The following is a 19,528-nucleotide window of genomic DNA, read 5'->3' as shown; positions in this document are numbered from 1 at the left end:
TTCCTTCAGAAATGTTTATTTCTGAATATATTTGAACATTTGGAGGCTAATACAACCAGCTGTTGAACTCTCATTGTAAGAGGACCGTGTACAGCTCCAGGCAAAGTTCTTGATCAGAAGCGAGTTCAAATCGCTTGCAGTAAAATCTCTCAAGAGGTTAATCAGAATTGCCCTCATTGGTAGAAGGAAAATAAATATATAAAATAAAGTGTACCTTGACTCTCTCATACTGTTTATCCAGGCTAATTGGCAGTTCCATCTTTCCGTCTGTCTCAGTTTCTTCGGATGCTGGGAAACAATTTCCATTGGCATCATCAACCACAATGTTGTCTTCCATTTCTGACTTTCCATTCTCTTTAGTAGTGTGGTGGATTTGTTCAACATTTTCGTTGCCAATATTAGATATCCAGCTGAGAAGTCCTTCGATTTTGTTCTTGCTCTCCTCCAGTTGCTCCACAGCAGCAGCCTACAGAGAAAGACTGAATGAGACGAGGCACAGAAGGGAGTCTTGAGTTGACCGTAAACCATTACCTTTTCACTTTCCTGCTTGATCGCTGAAGTAACAACCTTCTCCAAGTCTTTCCTGGACTCTTCCGCTCGTTGGTTGACGACCTTGGCTTTGCCCTTGGCCTCATCCAACTTGCTCTCAATGGCAGCCACTTGATCTTGTGTAAGCTTGTGCCGGTTTTCTTCCAGGAACCTTTTCGTGCTGTTGATGACCTCGTTCAAAGCACTTCCGTCACTCAGCACCTCTTTCTGCAAGGCCTTCAGAAGAGCAGATAGGTGATCAGTAATGGGCGTTCAAGTGAAGGAAACGTGTCACGATGCATTCACTGACCTGGTGTTCCTGCTGGTACTGCTGCAGGTCAGTGACGCACTGGGCATTCTCAGCCTGCTGCTGGTGCCCGATGAGCCGGTTCTCGGTCAGAGTGAGACTGTCGCACACTTCCTCCAACTTCTCTGTGAACTCTCTGTGCTTCTCCAGCAGAGACTGTTTATGAGAGAGCAAAACAAAATCTTAGGGAGCAGGTTCATAAAAACGAACAACCAAAAAGACACCATGCAAGAAGATTCAGTCAAAACAATGAACATCTATGTAGCTCTTTGAGTATTATTATAATGCTGCAAACATGCTGGCCAGCTTTGGAACTGTGACTGTGTTAAACAAGGGAGGTGAGATGGTGAATAATAGCATTCGTCGTGGGTTCACTGAAGTCCCGAGGCCTGTAGAATACAACCAGCACAGATGTTAGTCAACAGCAGGCAAGCACCTGATCATGCATCATGGTTATTAGGACTACAAAACACACAGCAAAAACCAAGATATTTGGGAAAGATTTGGGCAAAAATCTGAAAAACACATGTCCATAATAAGCTGTTGAATAGTGGGCAGCCCACATGGAGACCTTCTGCTGATTCTCGTCCTCCTTGGTTTGAAGTAGTGTTTCCAAATTGCACCTCTGGGTAACCAGTCTCTCACTCTGGTCTTTAGCAGCACGCTGCGTGGCACTGAGTAACCTCAGCAGGTGGCTGCTCTGTGCCGGACTCAGGAACTGAGCATTCTCAGAGATGAAACACTGACTGTCAAATGTCATGTCTTCTAATTTATGCTTCACCTCTGTGAGATCAGTTCCCTGGAGAAAAAATAACAAGACATGTAACTTACAGCAGACAGGGCTGCTGAACAACAACACGCTACGATACCTTGAGTTCATCCAGAAGGTTCTTTAGGGCAGCAACATCACAGGAATTCAAATCAACAGACAGCACCACGGAGTTCTTTTGAATAGCACCTGTTAACTCATTGAGCTCAGCGAGATGACTCTGGTATGTTGACTCTAACTGAGCCTAGAATTGAAGAGCAATTAGCCATTGAAAAGTTGGCGTGGAAAACTTCAGTCACTGACCTTTTTGACCTCTGTGGCTTCATGTAGCATGTGATTCATTTCTGCTATCAATTGGTAAACAGCAGAAACATTTGGCTTGATCTCTTGATAGACGTTGGTCAGGTCACACTGGATTTGCTGCGGAATGTTGTCATGAAGAGAACTTAACAGCTGCCTGGCTTTTTCCAAATCAGACGTTAAAACACCAGCCAGTTGCGACATCTGGAGCTCCACTGCCTAACAGGGACGACAGGTACAAATGTAGTGACAGTTAATACATAGAGCACAAAATGACATAAGTAGTGATGGGTAGATAAGGTATCATGAAGCTTTATTAGAGGGTTATTGAAACAGTGTCTTAATTTTTAGAGGCCACTAGATGGCGATCTTGTCAAGAGGTTTCATAGAATTAGTTGTTCAGGTCCAAACATATAACAGCCAGTGCAATCTGGTGGCCTCTGAAAACCAGGAAACTGTATCATGAAACCTCATCCAACAATCACTAGACATAAGCACTAGTTTAAATATTTTACCCGACATTCCTCTTTTTGGATCTGCAGTTCCTCTAAAGTGTTTCCCACCGGTGCCAGATTAATAGTGTCCTTTATGACATCGTCCAAAACATCAGCATGATCCTGCAGTCGACCGACACATTCCAAGTAATCCTGCACCGAACATGTCTGCAGAGAAGGCAACCATATCAAGATTTTAAAAAGGGGAAAAACTATGATTTAAAAAATAAATTAATTTACCGTTTCTTTACGTTCTCGATGGGAGACGTGGGAATTTGAGGAATCCTGGCAAGGTAGTGGTTGAGCTTCTGCACACTGTCCTATGTCCACCTCTGGGAGTCCCTCATCTTCTCCCTCCGAGCTCTCCTCCTTGATGCTCTCCAGAATGTGTCGTGTGACCTCATGAACATCTGCTGCATCACCCCCAAGAGCATTTTGCATGGACTCCATCACCTCAGTGAGTAATGAAAAATCGTTGCTTGACGAAACGGTTTGAAGGACCTGTAGCAGTTTACGTTGGATGTCGGACGTCTCTGCCGGCGCATTGGCTTTACTCTGCGACAGCATCGAGCCTAGGTTTTCACCTCTGTCACTATGCCTCATTAAATCCATGACGGAATCCTGGGAAACACTTGGTGATGTTGCAGAATTTAGGGATGAACCATCAGCATGGAATTCAAACACTGCTGATTTTGTCTCGGCTTGATCATCTTGAGAAGACGAAACAGAGGAACCTGTGCTGTCAGAGGGGCAGCGGACCATTGGGTACTGCCCAGGGGCATTTCGGATTTCTGCTTCATCTTCATTGCCAACACTGAGCACATGTGTCTGTGACACATCAACAGCAATTCCACAACTTTTGGATGCAGCGGCGCTCTCATCGACTCTGGCATCTGTCTCGCCTGAAAGTGCATCTGTAGTTTGTAAATGAGTGCATTCCACCAAGTTATGATCAAGTGTGGCTGCAGAGTTTGGCAACACAAAACCTATAGGAGAGATAATGTCTTTTTCAGTCCCAGTATTTGGCACAGAGAAAGCTTCCTGCTCAGTCTCTCTGCTGGCTTCACCGTCTCCTGTTCCGGTTATATCAAGACTGACTGAACTCTTGCTCACTTCCTCCATAATAGAGTCTGCAGTCATCAGATGTAGCGTCCTTTCAGCGCTTGAAGAAAGAGCAGCATTCATTTTAGATGCCTCTGCGTCCTCATTTTCAGTCTGGTTAGTACTGCCACTAGTACAAATCTGCCCAAACCAGTGTTCAGTAGGCCGATGGTCATGTTGTTCCAGTGTTTCAAGTCCCTTTGCTGTGACTGTGTTGAGAGGGTTTTGATTCAAAACATTACCAGCAGAATCCTGAATGCTCAAATGTAGGGTGCCACTCTCAGTATTTAGAGACACAAAAGACACACCAATTGGCATCTCTTCCTCTGGTAAATGACTGTTTAAAGTTTGGATCTCCAGATTAGTGTGAAGTGAACTGGCGGGGAATGAAGTATCCATATCTTCAATCGGAACATCACAAGGCCGCAGCTCTTCATTTATATCCTGCGTTGACAAAAATTGGTGACTCTGAATTTCAGTGTTCTCCAATACTGATCCAGCAGTTGTTTGAAATTCCACTTGGTTAGTGTTTTGAGCAGTTGTCGAAGTAAGTTCATCAGAAGTGTTCTCAGTATGATCTTCAATGGTCAAAACTTCCTGACCTGATGAGCCATTGTTGGGATGATCCACTGTAATATAACTGTCCCTGGCCATTTTTGTTTGGCAAAGTGGACGTCTTTCTGAAGACATGTCCAAGGTCTCTGTAGTACTCGGTTCCTCTGTCACTATCTCATACACTTCCCTCTTGTTAGGATCCTTGGAAGGACCTGAATTGATGCTGAATGAGTCACTGCTATCAGACATCAAATCAAATGAAGGATGTTCAGTATCAGTCAATCCAGTGCTGTCAGTCAGACCATGGCCTTCATTTCCAAAGGGACTTCCTGAATGTCTTGAGTCTGTACAGGAAACGTATTGTTCGATGCCTACATCCTGCTCCACTGTCAGTGCTTCAACTGACTCTCTACCGGGAGATAGTAGTGGAGTCTCATCGGAAACCTTTGACGTGTCAGCAGGACAGCCTTCATCCCCGTGGTTGTAAAAAGTGACGGGACTTGTTGATGTGACTAAAACAGAGTTGAACTTAAATATCTGCCTCTCTTTATCAAGCACCGTGTCATTGTTTTGGGAGAGGGCTGAGTGACTGGTCTTCAACTCTCCCTCCTGACTGGAATGGACTCTGCTGCCCCCTAATGTAACACAAGGAGGAGGCGAAGATGATCGATATTCGTCGGCAGGTGACTCTTCATGCACCTTTGTAAAGATGGCTGGAGGTTCCATGCCCACAGCAGAGGATGGCTGACTTTGAAAGTCACCGAATGGCATACTCACAACATGAGGAATGCCCTCCCCCTCAGAAAATTCATCGCATTTGGAAGTCAAGGAAGAGGCGTACTCTGAATGACCTTCTGGTAATGTGTCAGAGAAAACATCAACTGAAGCACTGTCACGTGGCGACCGAGTTACAGATGTTATTTCTGCCCAGTGACTAAAATCATCCGAGCATTGTCTGCTATTCACAGCCATTCTTGAGTCGCTGTCACCAGTCAAGCTGGACTGAAAACACCCTGTATCTGCATGAATCTCTGAGAGGGGTGAAATGATCACAGGCTCATTACTGTCTGCGAATGATGGAATACGTTGACTCATCTGCAATAAACCTCTAGTCCTATTATCTGCCACCACATCTTCCTCCCTCCTATTTTCTATTTCCATCTCACAATCTTCCTCCTCATTTGAATGATTGACGGACATGACAGTAACCTCTCTTTCGCATGAATATATGTGAGTTTCTTCTGACTCATTAATATCAATACAAGCCACGTAACGGTCAAAGAAGACATCACTCTCTGCTGAGTAACTGTTGACTTTGGGGGGTGAAACAATGTCATCATCCTTAATGCATTTTCCTGGATGCGATGACTCATTCACAGACTGCAACTGGCCCTGTTCCTGGATCATAGTATCAGAAGATATCGATCCATTTGAAGCATCCAGTTTTAGAGCTGACCGTGTTTCCCTGTCATATGAACATCTTTTCTCGCACGTCCAAATTGTTGTATCCTGAGCACTTTCTATTCCTCGGTCAAACATTATCCCCAGCTTCACATCCATTGTCTCTGTTGAGTGAGTCCAGTTTTGTTCGTCATCATATTCCCCCGAGTGTTCCACGTCACAACTGCTTGCACCAGGCAGTGACTCAGTACTTCGATTTGGGAGCGGCTGATGTCCGACAGAAGAATAAGAGTCAGACCCACCAGTCATAGGACAGCTTTCGAAAATAACAGACGGCTTGTTGTTAAAATGTCTTTCATGAATATGACTAACAGTGGAAGGCTCATCTCTTAAACACAGTTTTTCAGGTTCTGATTTGCTACATAATGAGAGACTCCCACTGGCTGAGGAAACAAAACTGAGAGGTGCAAACGTTTGCGGCTCCTCACTGTCCTCATGTATGTGCAATGGACTGTGGGAATTATGTTGCGTCACGACTTCTTCCTCCTTTGTATTCAGAGAGCCCATATTGTCTTCAAGAAAAGCTGGATCGCTCAGAAAAACTTGAATCATATTTTTAAAATCTTCATCTAAGATCAGGACCCTCTCTCCTGTCTTCGGATCGACGTAGCTGTTCATCATTAGGTACGAGATGAATAACTGCTTTGTCTTGCTCTGGAAAGTAACTTCCAAGCCACTGGATTCTGATTCAACTCCATCCGCTCTCAGTTTCTTACACACAAGCCAGTTAGAGAACTCGTCAGTGAGGCTTTCAACATCAACGGAGCCTTCGGGAATTTCAACTGATTTCAAAAAGTGAGCAGTGTATGTGTCAATGTAGTTTTTCCGAACTGCAGAAGCGACATCCATGACTTCTGAAATTTGGGGAATGAAAAAGGAGGATATTTTGCTTCCACTTGTGCGAAACTCGCTGGTGAATAAATTATTTTCATCTCGAGCTGAGTCACTTTCGGGATAAGCTGGGCGAGGCAGCACAAGACCAATGAACTGCTGCTTGCTTCCGAATACCATAAGCTCACTGCTAGAGGTCATAAGGTCACACTGGACAGCTGCATCTATATTTAAGTCACTGCCATTGTGGATGCTCCTGATGCTGCTCAGAAAATCTCCAGAAACTGATTCCTTTACTTTGACTGCAGGCAGGGATAGATCCAGATGAGCAGCCGAGAGGTTTCTCTCTAGCTCAGTGGAGGAATCATGGGCACATCTAGCCATCTTGAATTCTCCTTCTTCCTTTGAGTTATCCTCTGGTCTGTCTTTTAAATCATCTAAAGAGGATGTTTGCTTCTGGAGAACTTCTCTATAGGCACATGGAGAAACTGAACCTGCCTGAAATGCCTCCTCAAAATCCATGACATCCCCAGTGTAGCAAACCTTTAACCCATCATTGTCTGGTTTTATCTCAACCATCTTGATGATCAGGTTTTTAGACGTGGATATTCCCCATGTCGATGTCATGTCAGATGGAGACTCGTAGGAGGGTTGTGATAGATTGTCCTGCTGAAGATTGCCAGGGAAGGGTGCATGAATACTGCTGACATTATTCCAAGAGGTGGAAGGCTGTGGGAGCTTAACAGTGAATGCACCAGTTCTGGGGTCAAATCCTGTCGTTTGCCTTCCACTAAAGGTAAATTCCTAAAAAAAAATGGGGGAAAAAAACATCATGAATACAAAGCAATAGCTGTATAATCTGAGAAATATTTTCAACTGAAGTAATTAATTGTACTCACCGACAAACACACACGTGCATGTTAAACATCAAGACTGCTTCGGGGATGTAACAGGAAAATGACAAACAATGAAAGCAACCATGCTTTTAGAAGGGTCATGTCCAGCCTTGTGCTAAAAGAGTGAAGTTAGTTCTGTTCTCAACAAAGACTTGAGCCACATCTTTTTGTGTGCAGTAGAAAAACAGGCCAAAGCTGGGTCAGCATGTTCACAGCATGTGCTCTTAAATACTAAAACGGCTTCAAGAGTCATAAAACACGGGCAAATCAGCTCACACGTATTGCTAGAGGAGAAGGATTATTAGTCATGCAATAGACCGACACATAAGATCCACAAATGGAACTCTTTCCAACCTCCTCTGCAGTCTGATCTGAGCAGTGTTGTGAAATCTCATTGTAGGCCTGGTGGAGTGCATTTAGCTGCTGCTGAGTGGCTTCTTTTTCCTCTTCAGTCATCCTGTGAGTGAAAATAGAAACATGTCAGTAAAAGAATTGCAGTGTGGCAATATTCAGCTGCCAATAGTGAACTTACTTGTCGCTGTGTTTATTCAACATGATTTGAGTTGCCCTCACTGCTTCGGCAATCTGTTCCTTCTTTGTGACCATTTCCTCAACTGGAACCTTGATCACACAAAATAAATGTTATTGATCAGAAATGGGGGATGCTGTTGATATTACTACAGAACTCACAATGGAGAATTGAGAATTAAATATGCATGTAAAATAGAAGGCATGAAGGTGATGAACGAGTGAAACAAAGGATGCATAATGCTGTTGTTCCAAAAAAAAAACGGTGAAATGGTTGTTTTTACATTGATGTGTAATGTCCCTTATTTGTTTAGGATGAGTTATAAAAGCAAAAGAAATAATTAAAAACAAAATGTATGCTTTGGAGGGTGTTAAATCATTCGAAAAATAAACACATCACAGAGGTTTATTTTCTATTGGACTGAAAAGACACCAAAAATATTCATTGTTTGTGGTGTTAATGTGACATTCATTTTGATCTCTTTTCAACTTGGACTTTGAGAAGAACTCTTAAGGTAGATTCATAGGTGTGAGGGGTTGGGATCAGGGTTTCATAAGACATTAACCATCCAAGGAAATGTCTCCTTTTGGTGGACAGTAGCAAATGAAGTAAATTATCATCATCATTTGGGATTATTTGGAACTGTTATCAGGTCAAGTGAGTTTGTCACGGGGAGGCAAGTTGTGGTACTTCATGAAGAGTGGATGCTTATGAAACACACAAAAATAAAAGGAAAAACTAAGCTGATGAATGCATATACATCAGAAAGAAAAGTACACGTTTTATTGTTAAACAAGAAGTCATGACAAATACATGTGCTAAACTGAAAGAAAGACTGGACATACTCTATAAAAAAAAACATATATATATATATATAGTTAGATATCAAGATATGCATGATTTACCTGGGGCTTATATGATGCATCATTGTTGGCATTGCTATCTTTCAAAGCATCTGTTGGTGGGTTCTGTCTTACGCCGGATACCCAGTGCAAGAGCTTGCTAACTCTATCCCCATGATCCCTCTTTTCCTCATCAACAGATCTCTAGAAATTGAACAGACAGGGTTTATACAAAGTTGATATCACCTATATACATGAAATCACATCACAAATTTCATCGCAACTAAGACTTGAAAGATGTGTACAATTTTAAAACCAAAGAGCACACAACAGTTTCTTTATTACACAGGCATTATTCAGACATCTCACTTAAACGCTGATAAGTAATGGAAAGCTGATTTGATTCCCAAGCCAAGAACTTTGGTGGCTTCCAGTAACCTTAGGCCAGTGTGGCAGTCAAAGACGCTTTTTTCAAGCGCTTCTTTGAATGTGATTCTCCTCCTGGTCTTTGGACAGGTCAGCATTTTGGAATGCAGCTTTTCATCTTTCAGTGCATTTGCAGTGGCCTTATCCACAAGGCCACTCTGGAGGACTTCTTCCAGGGAGACTCGCTCGTGAGTTTCCGGGTTTATTAATCCGCCTGTAAGGAGCTGGAACTCAATGGAGCGCAAACCTGCGTCCTTTGGAATGAGATTTTCCAGAATGGCCTGAGAGACTGATACAGTCTTTCCAGTTTTAGGATGAACAATGCCATTAAAAACTTGCTCAAAGGGCTGAAGCTGTTCAGAAAATGAGTTATCCAAAAGACCTCTTTTGAGTGCTTCGCTGAGCGTGACCTTATCCCCGGCAAATGGGTCACAGATCCCCCCAGTGCAGGCCTGAGCCTCCAACAATCTCAGAGCATTAGTCTTGTCAATAAACCCCTGCTGGCAACCTTGAAGAACTGACATGCGTTTCCTCTGGGTAACATCCCAAAGCCCAGCAATCGGACTGCTTATGTCGTCGACAACGACCATCCTTGAAAATATGATATCTGCCACCTCGTTTATGCTCAGATCACCACTGCGGTACCTTTCAAACTCGGACACTTCGAGAAACCTTTGACTTAAAGCTGAATCGAGGCAAAGCTGTCTGCCATTGGTGTCATCAAAAATAATGTGGCGTGTCTTTCCATCAGCATCACTGACCGACTTATCTTGCCATTTACACTCCATATTGGAAAGAAACAAATACATACTGGGGTCAATGTACTTTCCCTTCAAAGCTTGGTAGGCCGACATCTCAGAGCCAGAGCTGCTGCTAACAACGCAAACGCGATGACAGCTTGTGGGAGATGAACTTGTCAGATGTCTGTCCCCGACTGGGAAGAGAAAGACGCCTGCATCGGCATCATAAACACATGACTTGAGTAATTCAGAGTAGTAGGCCCTCTGTCCGGAGTCAGGGTTGTGGAAGGCTTTAGGGTTGCTACCTGGATCATACAGACTCTTCAGGATTTCCTCATTAATAAGGCCATGGTCGACAGCGACGCCAGCAGGGAGCCTCAAACCAAGCCCTGGGTAGATCAATCCCCCGGTGGCTAACTGAACCTCAAGAATCTTCTTGGCTTTGAACCTATCAAGAATCCTCTGCTCCATCGCCTGAAAGACAGACAGCCTTTTGCCCCTGTGCAGGAAGCCGGTGAAAGCTTTCTCAGCATCCATTAGTTTATCTTTTACGCCTGGTTCTACGATACCTCTCTCCAGAGCCTCACTGACTGGATATGTCTGGCCTGTAGCCAAATCTGCTAGACTTCCTGTGGCAGCCTGGCTTTCCAAAAACTCCAGCGCATATGTCTTTGCTAAGAAGCCCTTCTCTGCGGCTTCTAAGAAAGGTATTTTCTTTCGACTAGACTCTACATAGATTCCTGCTATGGCAGTTGACCTCTTGATGTGTTGCGCTATCAAAGGTCGAAATTTCTCTACTGTCATGTGACCCAAATCCAATTTATTCAAAATATCTTCATCAACCAGCTTAAATTTGAGGAGGTCTTGAATACTAAGGCTTTCATTTGATCCTGGGAGTTTTATGGTTGTTGAATATAAAGGTTTCCCGCCACTATCTGCCGCCTTGCCTTCCGGTGTTTCCTCCTCATATGTCTGAATGATCTGATACGTCCTTATCTGCGTGATCACAGGCTTCTCCTTTGTTACTTGATCGGTGGTCATGGAAGTAGTGGTCATGGTCTTGAGCTCCGCTGGCTGAGTGACGCTCATGTAGGTGGCATTTTGAATACCCCCCTGAAAGGTTGAGGGAAATGGCTGATGCGATTTATCATCTGATTTCTCTTGTTGGACTTGGGGAGGAGTAGCAGAAACAGCTTCCGTCTTTGTTACCGTGTTCTGTAGGTGTAAAAAAAGGGAAAGAACTTTTGAGCAAAGGCCATAGAAAATATACGTATCTCTTTAAACAAACGTCTGCATCTGACTTGATTCATACCTCTGAGAACGTGTTCTTTTTGTCCATGTCGTCCTCCAGGTTTGCCTTCATTTCTCTCTCCATAAATCCTATGTTGGTGTCCCTCAAAGCATCATGATCCTCCCCAGCCAGTTCCTGAGCCGCCGAGGGGTTTTCAGTCTTTATACGGTCCCACAGGATCGAAAGCTTTTCCTTCAGGCCCTTTATTTCTTTGACATATAACTCAATTTGTTCATGAAGGGGACCTGTTTCATTTTCCATTCCGGCCCAGTCTTGGATGATTTCATATGAGACAGGGCTTTTGTAACTGCTTAATTGCATTCCAAATTTGGGGTCGTCTTCTTCAAGTTGAGAAATGTGGGATTGACTCTTCCTTTCCAGCTCTAAACTGTCTGGTTTCATCTGGGATTGTTGGCTTAGTTGCTGACTGTATTTAGCTGTGCTTTCGTGACGAGTTTCAGTATGTTTCAGCTCTTCTTTAAAATGCTTATTCAGCATCCGTAAAAGTTCAGCACTGTTGTTTGACATGCTCTTTTCACTTGTGATTTCCGTTCGCAGCAAGACCATTCTTCTCTCCACGTCGTTCTTGATCAACAGCAGCTGCTTCTCATAGCCGTCCTTCTGAAGCTGAAGTTTGCCCTTCAATTCCTCCAGCATTTGTTTACACTTCTGAAGTTGCTCCTCCATTTGCCGTGATCCAAGTTGGAGGCTAGATATTTCTCTTTGCTTCTGCTCGACCTGAGAGTCGTTTCTTTTCTGTTTTTCCTTCAGAACTCGCATTTCCGATTCTAAAGAGGAACATTTGTGAAGCGCCTCTGCTTTCTCTCTTTTCAGATTGGTATTTTCATGCTGCAAATTTGACTGGGATTTTTCTAAGCTGGAATTTACTTCTATCACTGTCATCTTATTCTTATGAAGCTCGCTTTCAAGCTGCATTATTTTCGATTCTTTCAGCTTCCTATCCATCGATTCTTTAGACTGCTCCTCCTTAATCAGCTTCAAGCTTAGAGTTAACTCTTTCACTTTAGCATTTAAAGACTTTATATTGTTTTCCGCAGCCATTTTCTCACTCTGGAGAACACGTATTTCTTGCCTTAAATTCTCTGCGGTTTTCTCTGAGCTGCTTTTCAAACCGGACACACTGTTCTTGTACCTAGAAAGCTCATCTTCTAAAGTCCTCAATTTGTCAAGATGTGTTCTGATTTCACCTGCCTGCATCTGGAGCTCTTCATTTTTACTCTTCAATATCAAGTTCAATTCGTTTATTTCGGCTTTCTGCATGCTGCTTCCCTGTACTGCTAAGTTCTTCTCTGTCAACATCGACCTAATGTCAGATTTCAAGGTCATTATTTCTTTCTCATAACCTTGAACAGTAGCCTGAAGCAATTTGTTTTTACTTTGAAATTCATTCATATCCTTGACTTCCTCGTTGTACTCCTGTATTTTCAGTTGCAGCTCATGCAGTGCTGTGGATTTCTTATTTAACTCCGCCTCTATGATTTGGACTTGCGTCTTGGTGCTATCTGCCTGAGACTTGAAAATTTCAATTTGTTGATCCTTTCTGTTCAGCTCCATCTTCATTTGGTCAAGTTTGGCTTTTACGTTTGTCAGATTCGCTTCTGTTTCACTATTTATCCCTTTCAAATCATCCACTCTCTTCTGCAATTGTGAGGTCAGCTCTTTGCTTCTCTCGACCTCTGCCTCTAGAGTCTTGCACCTCAGTTGAGAAGCGTAATCGGAATTTGTCTTGACATTATTTTCCTCATTGGCGTTGATCAGCTTCTGTTTCCAGCCCTGAATCTCACCTTTCAGAAACTGAATCTTTTGTTCACAACCCGCTCTGTCCTTTTCCAGTGCCTCCACTTGAATCTGAAGGCCTTTTATTTCACTTTCAGATGACACATTGAGTCTGGTAAGCTCAGTGCACTTGACCTTCAGCTGATCTACCACTGCCTGCTTCGACAGCAGCTCTTCCTCTAAATCGTTAATTTTGTGCATCTTATCCATATCAAGGGAGCTCTTCTTCTGCAGGTCTCCCTTAGTGATCCTCAGCTGCTCCTTCAGCCCCTCAACTTCAGTGTTGTAGAAAAAGCTATTCTGCTCAAGGGAGGACTTGGCCCGGTGAAGAGACCGAATTTCCTCTTGGAGCTCATTGATTGATTTCTGCATGATGAGAGTTTCATGACGAAGTTCCTCTGAACGCTCTCTTGTGTTTTTTTGCTCCAATTCCAGCTCCTTCTGAAGTTTCATTATCCTGTTATTGCTGTCATCCAACTGCTTTTTATAGCTTTGCACTCTCTCTTCAGCCATTTCTGCTTGTTTCTGAACCACCGATAACTCCTCTGTCTTCTGCTGCAGGACCTTCTCTTGCTCCTCTGTCTTCTGCTGCAGGACCTTCTCTTGTTCCCTGTAGAATTCCTTAAGCTCATTGGACTCAATATCTGCAATTACCATCAACTTAGTATCAGAAGTCAGCAGCTTTTGCTCCTGGAGTTGCCTCTCCGGCTCGTTCTCCACTATGATCACACTTTGTTCTTCAACAACTGTCTTCTCAACCGCCTTTTCATTGTTCCTTTGCATCTCAAGATCCTCCAGTTTCTTCTCAGCCAAACTTAACATCGCTGACAGCTCCTCGATTTTCAGTCTGGCAGCATTCAACTCAACATCGCTCGTGTTTTTCTCCACTATAGCCTTTTCTAGTTTAGTTCGATACCGATGAATGTCACCGTCAAGTTGGGATTTATCAAAGTTCAGCTCATCAATTGTCCCCTGCTGCTGCTTCACTGTTACCTCCAGTGTTTCCAACTTTGCATGGCTCTCCCCCAACAGGGCTTCTTTTTCTCTGAGCTGCTGTCTAAGTTGGCTAAGTTCAACTTCTCCTGCAGCCTTTTGAAGCTCCATGCTTTCTTGTGTTTCTATATACGTTGTTCTTTCAAAAGCTTTTTTGCTCTAAAATGCAAAACAATACGTTATACATCAACGTCAAGTAGACAGGTGACTTAAAAGCCATATTCTGCCCGAAGCACCAAAGCAACCAAGACTAATGCCTCTAATGGCAAATGAAATTGGACGACTAAAACTCATCTATTTCATCATTAAATTAACAATTGTACTTAAAATACCTTTGTATTAACAGCTGAAATTATTAATAATTAACAATAATGATAATAAAAATAATAATTAAATATATTTATTAAATTAATGCTAATTCATATTTGTAGCAGTTTGTGCCAACACATTAATAATAATAATAGATTTCTACCTGTAGAATCTGAGAGAAGAAACCCAAACCTTTAAGCGATCCCGCGTCACCGGCTGAGCTTGTCCATCCATGCACTGCAGTTGAGCACCCAGCACATACAGTATATCCCACCATGCTGACCCCAATAAAGCTTGTTTTGTGTTTCTATATCTCCTGTGGAATTTCTTCCATTCATGCAGGAAACAGCTGTAGCATCACAGTGAAAACCAGCAGCAGCGCCCCACCAGTGGAAGAAAAGCATGAAACTCTCACCTCCTCTTCTTCGGTTCTTTTCAGTGTTTCACTGGCGTACTTCACGAACTGCGTCATCAGAGTCACCAGAGCGGTGTATCTGGTTCTGAGGTCCATGAACTATGCAGAGAATGTACATTACGTCAAGTTAATCAAATGACCACCGAAAATAAAAGAGGTTTTACCTCTTGCTGGATGGAATCAGAGGTGCTTTGCATCCTTCTTTTCTTGAGCGGAGATTTGTGTTGAGAGTCGACCATCGCTCGGAAAGTCATCAGTTGGAGTTCATAATCCTAAATGTATTAAAACATGGACGTATTAATGACAGTTAGCAATGTCATGGAACAGAATACAGAATAAACACCACACCTTAAAGGCTGAGGAGTACTGTTCTGAGTACTTCTGACACTCATCAATTCCACTCTGCTTTTGCTCAATTTCAGCCACGAGGACCTGGAAGCATAAGTTGATATAAAGAATATGCATATCCTGAATCTTTATAATGTTAGTCGTCCTGCCTTTTGTTTGTTCAACAGTTCAGCGAGGGCCTTGCTGTCCTCTGGTTTGTTTTCTTGAGCCTGCAACTGCTCTTCTTCCATCTCCCTCACCCATTCATCCACACTGTGGTACGAGTCCTTGTAATTTTTTAAAGACTTGCTTATACCATCCAGGTCACGGATTCTGCAGTGAAACGTGCAGAGTGTTCAGTCAAGCGAACACAGACAGTTGGTGGCAAAATTAAAACGATACCTGTTATCGATCTGAGTGTGGATGTTCAGCCATCTCTCGTTGAGCTGGGCAGCCTTTTCTTTGTGCCAGTCCAAGTCAAAGTCGCGCTCATTGTGGGTTTTAAACATGCGCTCACTGATGACTCGAGCTTTCTGAAGGTCATCTTCCAGGCTGTGAAACACTTCCTGTTTCTCATTAATTTCTGTTCGCCATTGCTGTCGAAACAATGAGGTCAGTTAAGTGCTCTGTCGATCCTTTGTGTGGCGCTGGTGTTACCTTCAGTGTTGATATTACTGACTCGATGGACCTCATGTCAGAGCTCGTGGCATCTTCATCATACAGTTTGGATTCGTAAGCTTTGACTAGAGCCTCAGCATCCTGGCTGTGCTCCACCACTAAACTCACTGTCTTCAGTCTAAAAAGAGAAACAGAACGTGTCAGGTTTTACTTATTAATACACAACATTTCACCTCTTTTTAGAGTCATACTTGTCCATGTAGATGGAGGACATGGAGTAGACCTGACTCATGCTCTGAAGAAGGACGGTGAGCTCAGAGGAGAGGTTCGGCAGCGACGGAAAACCAGCTGCCTGCCGGATAAACAACTCACACTTCTCCTTAATCACATCAAGATCCTCCTTCAGTTTATTCAGCTCAGTTCTTTTTCTCTGCAAATGAACAAATTGAGTCACATAAGAAGGAGACAAGTGACAAGTGCGTGAGGACACTCTCAGACCTCTTGATCCACGATGCGGACTCGAGTCTGCTCGGGGTCATCTCTGGCGAGTTGAGTGCGGATTTGTCTAATGAGCTGCTGCTCATGGGCCTCCAGGTGCATTCGGAAGTTCCGCAACTCTGAGATGTAACTATTGTAAACGGACTCATCCTGCTTGTCTGGTTGAATGAGAAGCAAAACATATAGCCGTCAAATCATCATATCCAAATTCCAACTTCAATCCAGTGCTATAAAGGCACATTCATTTAGCACTTACACATAAAGTAGTGAAACCTGTTTCAAAGGCAGGCATGAAGCCACTAGGGGGCAGAATGCTAAAAGCATTGTTGCTCAACATGCAATGAAAATTCAAGTGGAAAGGCATAAGTGCTATTAAACTTCTGCACTGCCTTGAACAGTAACCTGATTTTCCGCAGTACAGTTTTTCATAAAACAAATCCTGCTGCACTTGTTGGTAATGCTAATCTTGAAAGAAAACCTAAAACGTGACTCCTAAAAGCATTAACTTCAGACTTAGAGAGGCTTACAGAGCCATGGGTTTCCTTCACGCTCCCTCACATGCACATTGCTTTACCTCTCTCCGCAGATCTCAGTAGCTCCTGGTAGTAATTCTTGCAGGCGATGACATCGTTCTCCAGTTGGGTACAGTCAGCCACGGTGAACACCTCCGACTCCTCACTGTCTTCCAGGAAGTCATCCAAGTGGGACTGCAGGCTGTGTAGGACAGTCTGCTGCTCACTTGGCGAAATAGTCTTGATCTAGACAAACAGAACAAGCTTGTTTTGCACTGCTTGCTGATGAAATTAGGTTAAAATCTAAATAATTTAACCATACCGATGTCGTGTTCCAGTTTCGAATGGTTTTTATATCAGCTACCAGATAGTGCCATGAAACCACGCTCTTCATGTTGATGTGGGAGTGGTGCCAGAGAGAGAGGACGTTCTGGTATAACTGCTCCAATCTGCAGCAGGACGTTAAAATACAGATTTAGTTTGAACAATTCTATAGGGAAGACCAACAGATAAGGTCCACAGATTACCTTGTTGCCACATCCACAGCCTCTTTGTTGGGTGGAGGAACTGTGAAGCAGACAGATGGCACCATGGCCTCGTTCCCGGCTGGATTGATCACTTTCCACTTTGCCCGGTGAGAGTTGTTGGCCAAAACGCATTCATCATCTTTGTAAATGGTGATCTGAGTAAACGGTGAAAGGTTACTGTCTATACATCTGAATTTGTTTTTTTGGGGAGGCGGGAGGTGGTCAATACCTCTATCTGTCGGTAGTCACAGATGGCATTCACAGCGATGGAAGATCTCAGAGGGTTGTCCGCGTTCCTTGGCTTGAGCTGTACGATGTTTTTGGACCGGCCAACCAGCCCAGCGACAGTGTTGCTGTACTGGAGAAGCTGCTCTTTTACATCCTGAGAAATTCAAAAAACAGTGTTTAAGTATAAGGGGGGACATCTGTCTCTTCTGATGCTACGCACTTGGCAACTCTTATATTAACCCTGTTGTGGTGTGAATGTTGACAATAACAATGTTTAAAGTTACCATTGACTCATTGATGAGGTCCTCTAATCTGTGAAGACTGTTTGTCCGGTCACAGCTGTACTTTCTTTGAATGGCCTCCTGCAGGCTCTTCAGGTAATCAATTGCCTCTTTGGCATCACCAAAATACTGAGCAAAAAATTGAAAAAAATACGATTAGCTGGATATATTATTAAGATTTTTGCTTGAAGTTCACCTCAAAATAAACAGCGTTCTCCTTTAGGTGCTGCTCGACGCACGCACAGAGTTGAAGAATCCAGCTCCACTGTGTCTGCATGGCGGCTCTGTATGCCTTTAAGTGATGGATCACATCAGTTAATAAAAACATGGTTAGTGGCAATAAGAACACAACAAGCCGAAACAGCACTGAAACATTTTTTAAGCAGCTGGAGACGGGGTGGAGACATCACTGGAACGACTTGACAGCAGACCAAGTCAAAGTAGGCTGTCAACAGACTCATTAGAGAGACTTACTTCTATTGTGAGCTTGGCTGGGTGGTGTCTGAAGAGCAGGCGATCTGCCTTTTCCTGCACAGACTTGATCACTCTCTCCTTCTCATCCAGCTCACGCATCAGATCCTTGAGGGAAGAAAACAAATTGAGGACATCTTGATACTCAATTTGTTTGAATTGAATTAGCGGCTATAAAAGATATAAACTCACAGCATGATAGTCTCTCTTTAAAGATATTTTGCTGTTGCGGTCGCTCCAGTCGAATGCCACCTCCTCTTCTTCCTTCTCGTTCAGCCAGATAAGCTCTCGAGTTGCCAAAGACACAAACTCGTGAAGGCCGTCCAGATTGCTCTGCCGTTCCTTTGAGCAGCTCTGAGGAAGAAGCAGACAGGTGTGAGTATGTGGATGAATGCGGCAGGTATCTCATGAGCCTTCTTACCGAGAGTCGATCATATTGCTTTTCCAATTTGCTCAGACGTTCGGTGTAAGTTGGTCTCAAGGGCATGCTCATCTGAATCTGAAAGGCAAACAGCCCTGTCTATTGGTTTTGTGATATTACGTACAGCAGGGGTCTCAAACTCAATCACAGAAGGAGCTGTACAAATTTCTCATTTATTAAATCAAAAATAAAATATTATAAATTATTACCTTTTACTTTAACTCAATTTTTAGGATTTTCTTTTGTTGTTGAGGGTGTAGTTTTTGACTAAATCAATTAATTTCAATGTTGCAAATTTTTTTTTTTGATACATTTGACAGGCAACAGCATGATCGAAAAGTGGAAAGTTTTATCAGGCTCACCTCACTCATTTTGGCCTCTTTCAGGCTCATTTGGAATTCCTCAATTGCTTTCAGTACAGCCTTGTTGTTTTCCACATGCATTTCCACACTGGGCAGATCAGATCCCCACTCAGAGCGATCCAGCAGCAACTACAAACACAACAAACATGCCATCAATATAAAATCGGATGATAAAGCGAAACACAGGATGTCTTACTTGCATGTCTTCCACCCAGCTAAGGAGATCCTGGACATATTTCATGCTGACCTCCTCTTCTGTCATGCCAGGATCTGCTAGTGATGACTTCATCAAGGGCTTTCGGATCTGCATGTGTTTCAAGTGCCTGAGGGATGATGGAGCCATGCTGCCGCTGTTCCCCATGTACATGTGTCCGGCAGTAGACTGCATGCTTGGGGTAAAGGCAGGGGTCAAGGACGGTGTAAGTCCGGGTGTAAAGCTAGAGGTGAAGGTGGAACCAGGGGTAACAAACCCCCCTGGGGTGAGTGTGTGATCATAGGCTGGAGTCAAACCAGTGTTCAAGGTCGATGAATAGCCAGAATTTAGGCTCTGCGTGATGCCAGAAATCATCATCTTTGTTTGCTCTGTTGTCAGTGAGCGACCTTTGCTGTACAGGGAGGAGGACTCAGCACGCAGGGATAAAAGCTCATCCCGGAGATTTGAGGCCCTGTTTGTGAAGAAATGACAAATAATGTGAGGCT

The 19,528-nt window shown here is 43.4% G+C and overlaps 2 protein-coding genes across 8 annotated transcripts in view; both read right to left on the bottom strand.

Moving 5' to 3' along the window:
- dst (dystonin) overlaps positions 1-19,528 on the bottom strand; it is a 92,162-nt gene that overhangs the window by 37,682 nt on the left and 34,952 nt on the right. For 4 of the 7 annotated variants that reach the window (XM_053874836.1, XM_053874838.1, XM_053874842.1 and 1 more), the window contains 26 exons: positions 19,026-19,494; positions 18,830-18,958; positions 18,468-18,545; positions 18,239-18,400; positions 18,050-18,154; positions 17,772-17,867; positions 17,579-17,704; positions 17,296-17,448; positions 17,067-17,221; positions 16,862-16,988; positions 16,602-16,785; positions 16,028-16,185; positions 15,781-15,959; positions 15,569-15,707; positions 15,314-15,507; positions 15,082-15,244; positions 14,933-15,016; positions 14,749-14,856; positions 14,585-14,683; positions 13,861-14,019; positions 8,677-8,817; positions 7,775-7,863; positions 7,597-7,699; positions 839-991; positions 532-765; positions 215-466 (listed from right to left, as the gene is read on the bottom strand). In XM_053874836.1, coding sequence (XP_053730811.1) covers positions 215-466; positions 532-765; positions 839-991; positions 7,597-7,699; positions 7,775-7,863; positions 8,677-8,817; positions 13,861-14,019; positions 14,585-14,683; positions 14,749-14,856; positions 14,933-15,016; positions 15,082-15,244; positions 15,314-15,507; positions 15,569-15,707; positions 15,781-15,959; positions 16,028-16,185; positions 16,602-16,785; positions 16,862-16,988; positions 17,067-17,221; positions 17,296-17,448; positions 17,579-17,704; positions 17,772-17,867; positions 18,050-18,154; positions 18,239-18,400; positions 18,468-18,545; positions 18,830-18,958; positions 19,026-19,494 — 4,039 coding nt within the window. Of the gene's footprint in view, positions 1-214; positions 467-531; positions 766-838; positions 992-1,406; positions 1,635-1,704; positions 1,849-1,907; positions 2,124-2,419; positions 2,567-2,638; positions 7,571-7,596; positions 7,700-7,774; positions 7,864-8,676; positions 8,818-13,860; positions 14,020-14,584; positions 14,684-14,748; positions 14,857-14,932; positions 15,017-15,081; positions 15,245-15,313; positions 15,508-15,568; positions 15,708-15,780; positions 15,960-16,027; positions 16,186-16,601; positions 16,786-16,861; positions 16,989-17,066; positions 17,222-17,295; positions 17,449-17,578; positions 17,705-17,771; positions 17,868-18,049; positions 18,155-18,238; positions 18,401-18,467; positions 18,546-18,829; positions 18,959-19,025; positions 19,495-19,528 lie in introns of those variants that run through there. The other 3 variants (XM_053874839.1, XM_053874841.1, XM_053874837.1) reach the window with 2 other exon arrangements.
- On the bottom strand, positions 8,824-13,854 carry LOC128764753 (desmoplakin-like). Its single transcript, XM_053874844.1, has 3 exons — positions 11,092-13,854; positions 10,085-10,994; positions 8,824-9,973 (listed from the first exon to the last, which is right to left on the bottom strand). Exons 1-3 carry the CDS (start codon positions 13,687-13,689, stop codon positions 8,979-8,981), a joined length of 4,503 nt encoding a protein of 1,500 aa, XP_053730819.1. The 5' UTR covers positions 13,690-13,854; the 3' UTR covers positions 8,824-8,978.

Source organism: Synchiropus splendidus, chromosome 9, assembly GCF_027744825.2.
Source record: "Synchiropus splendidus isolate RoL2022-P1 chromosome 9, RoL_Sspl_1.0, whole genome shotgun sequence".
Classification (NCBI taxonomy): domain Eukaryota; kingdom Metazoa; phylum Chordata; class Actinopteri; order Syngnathiformes; family Callionymidae; genus Synchiropus; species Synchiropus splendidus.
This window is presented reverse-complemented; position numbering and strand designations above follow the sequence as displayed.

Excerpts from the sequence above, each read along its gene's own strand:
- LOC128764753 (XM_053874844.1), bottom strand. The coding sequence starts at position 13,689 with ATGTTAAGTTTGGCTGAGAAGAAACTGGAGGATCTTGAGATGCAAAGG. Across the intron at positions 10,995-11,091 it reads AAAAGAACACGTTCTCAGAG|AACACGGTAACAAAGACGGA; the intron begins GTATGAATCAAG and ends TTACACCTACAG. Across the intron at positions 9,974-10,084 it reads GAAGAGTCTGTATGATCCAG|TCGGGGACAGACATCTGACA; the intron begins GTAGCAACCCTA and ends TTCTCTTCCCAG.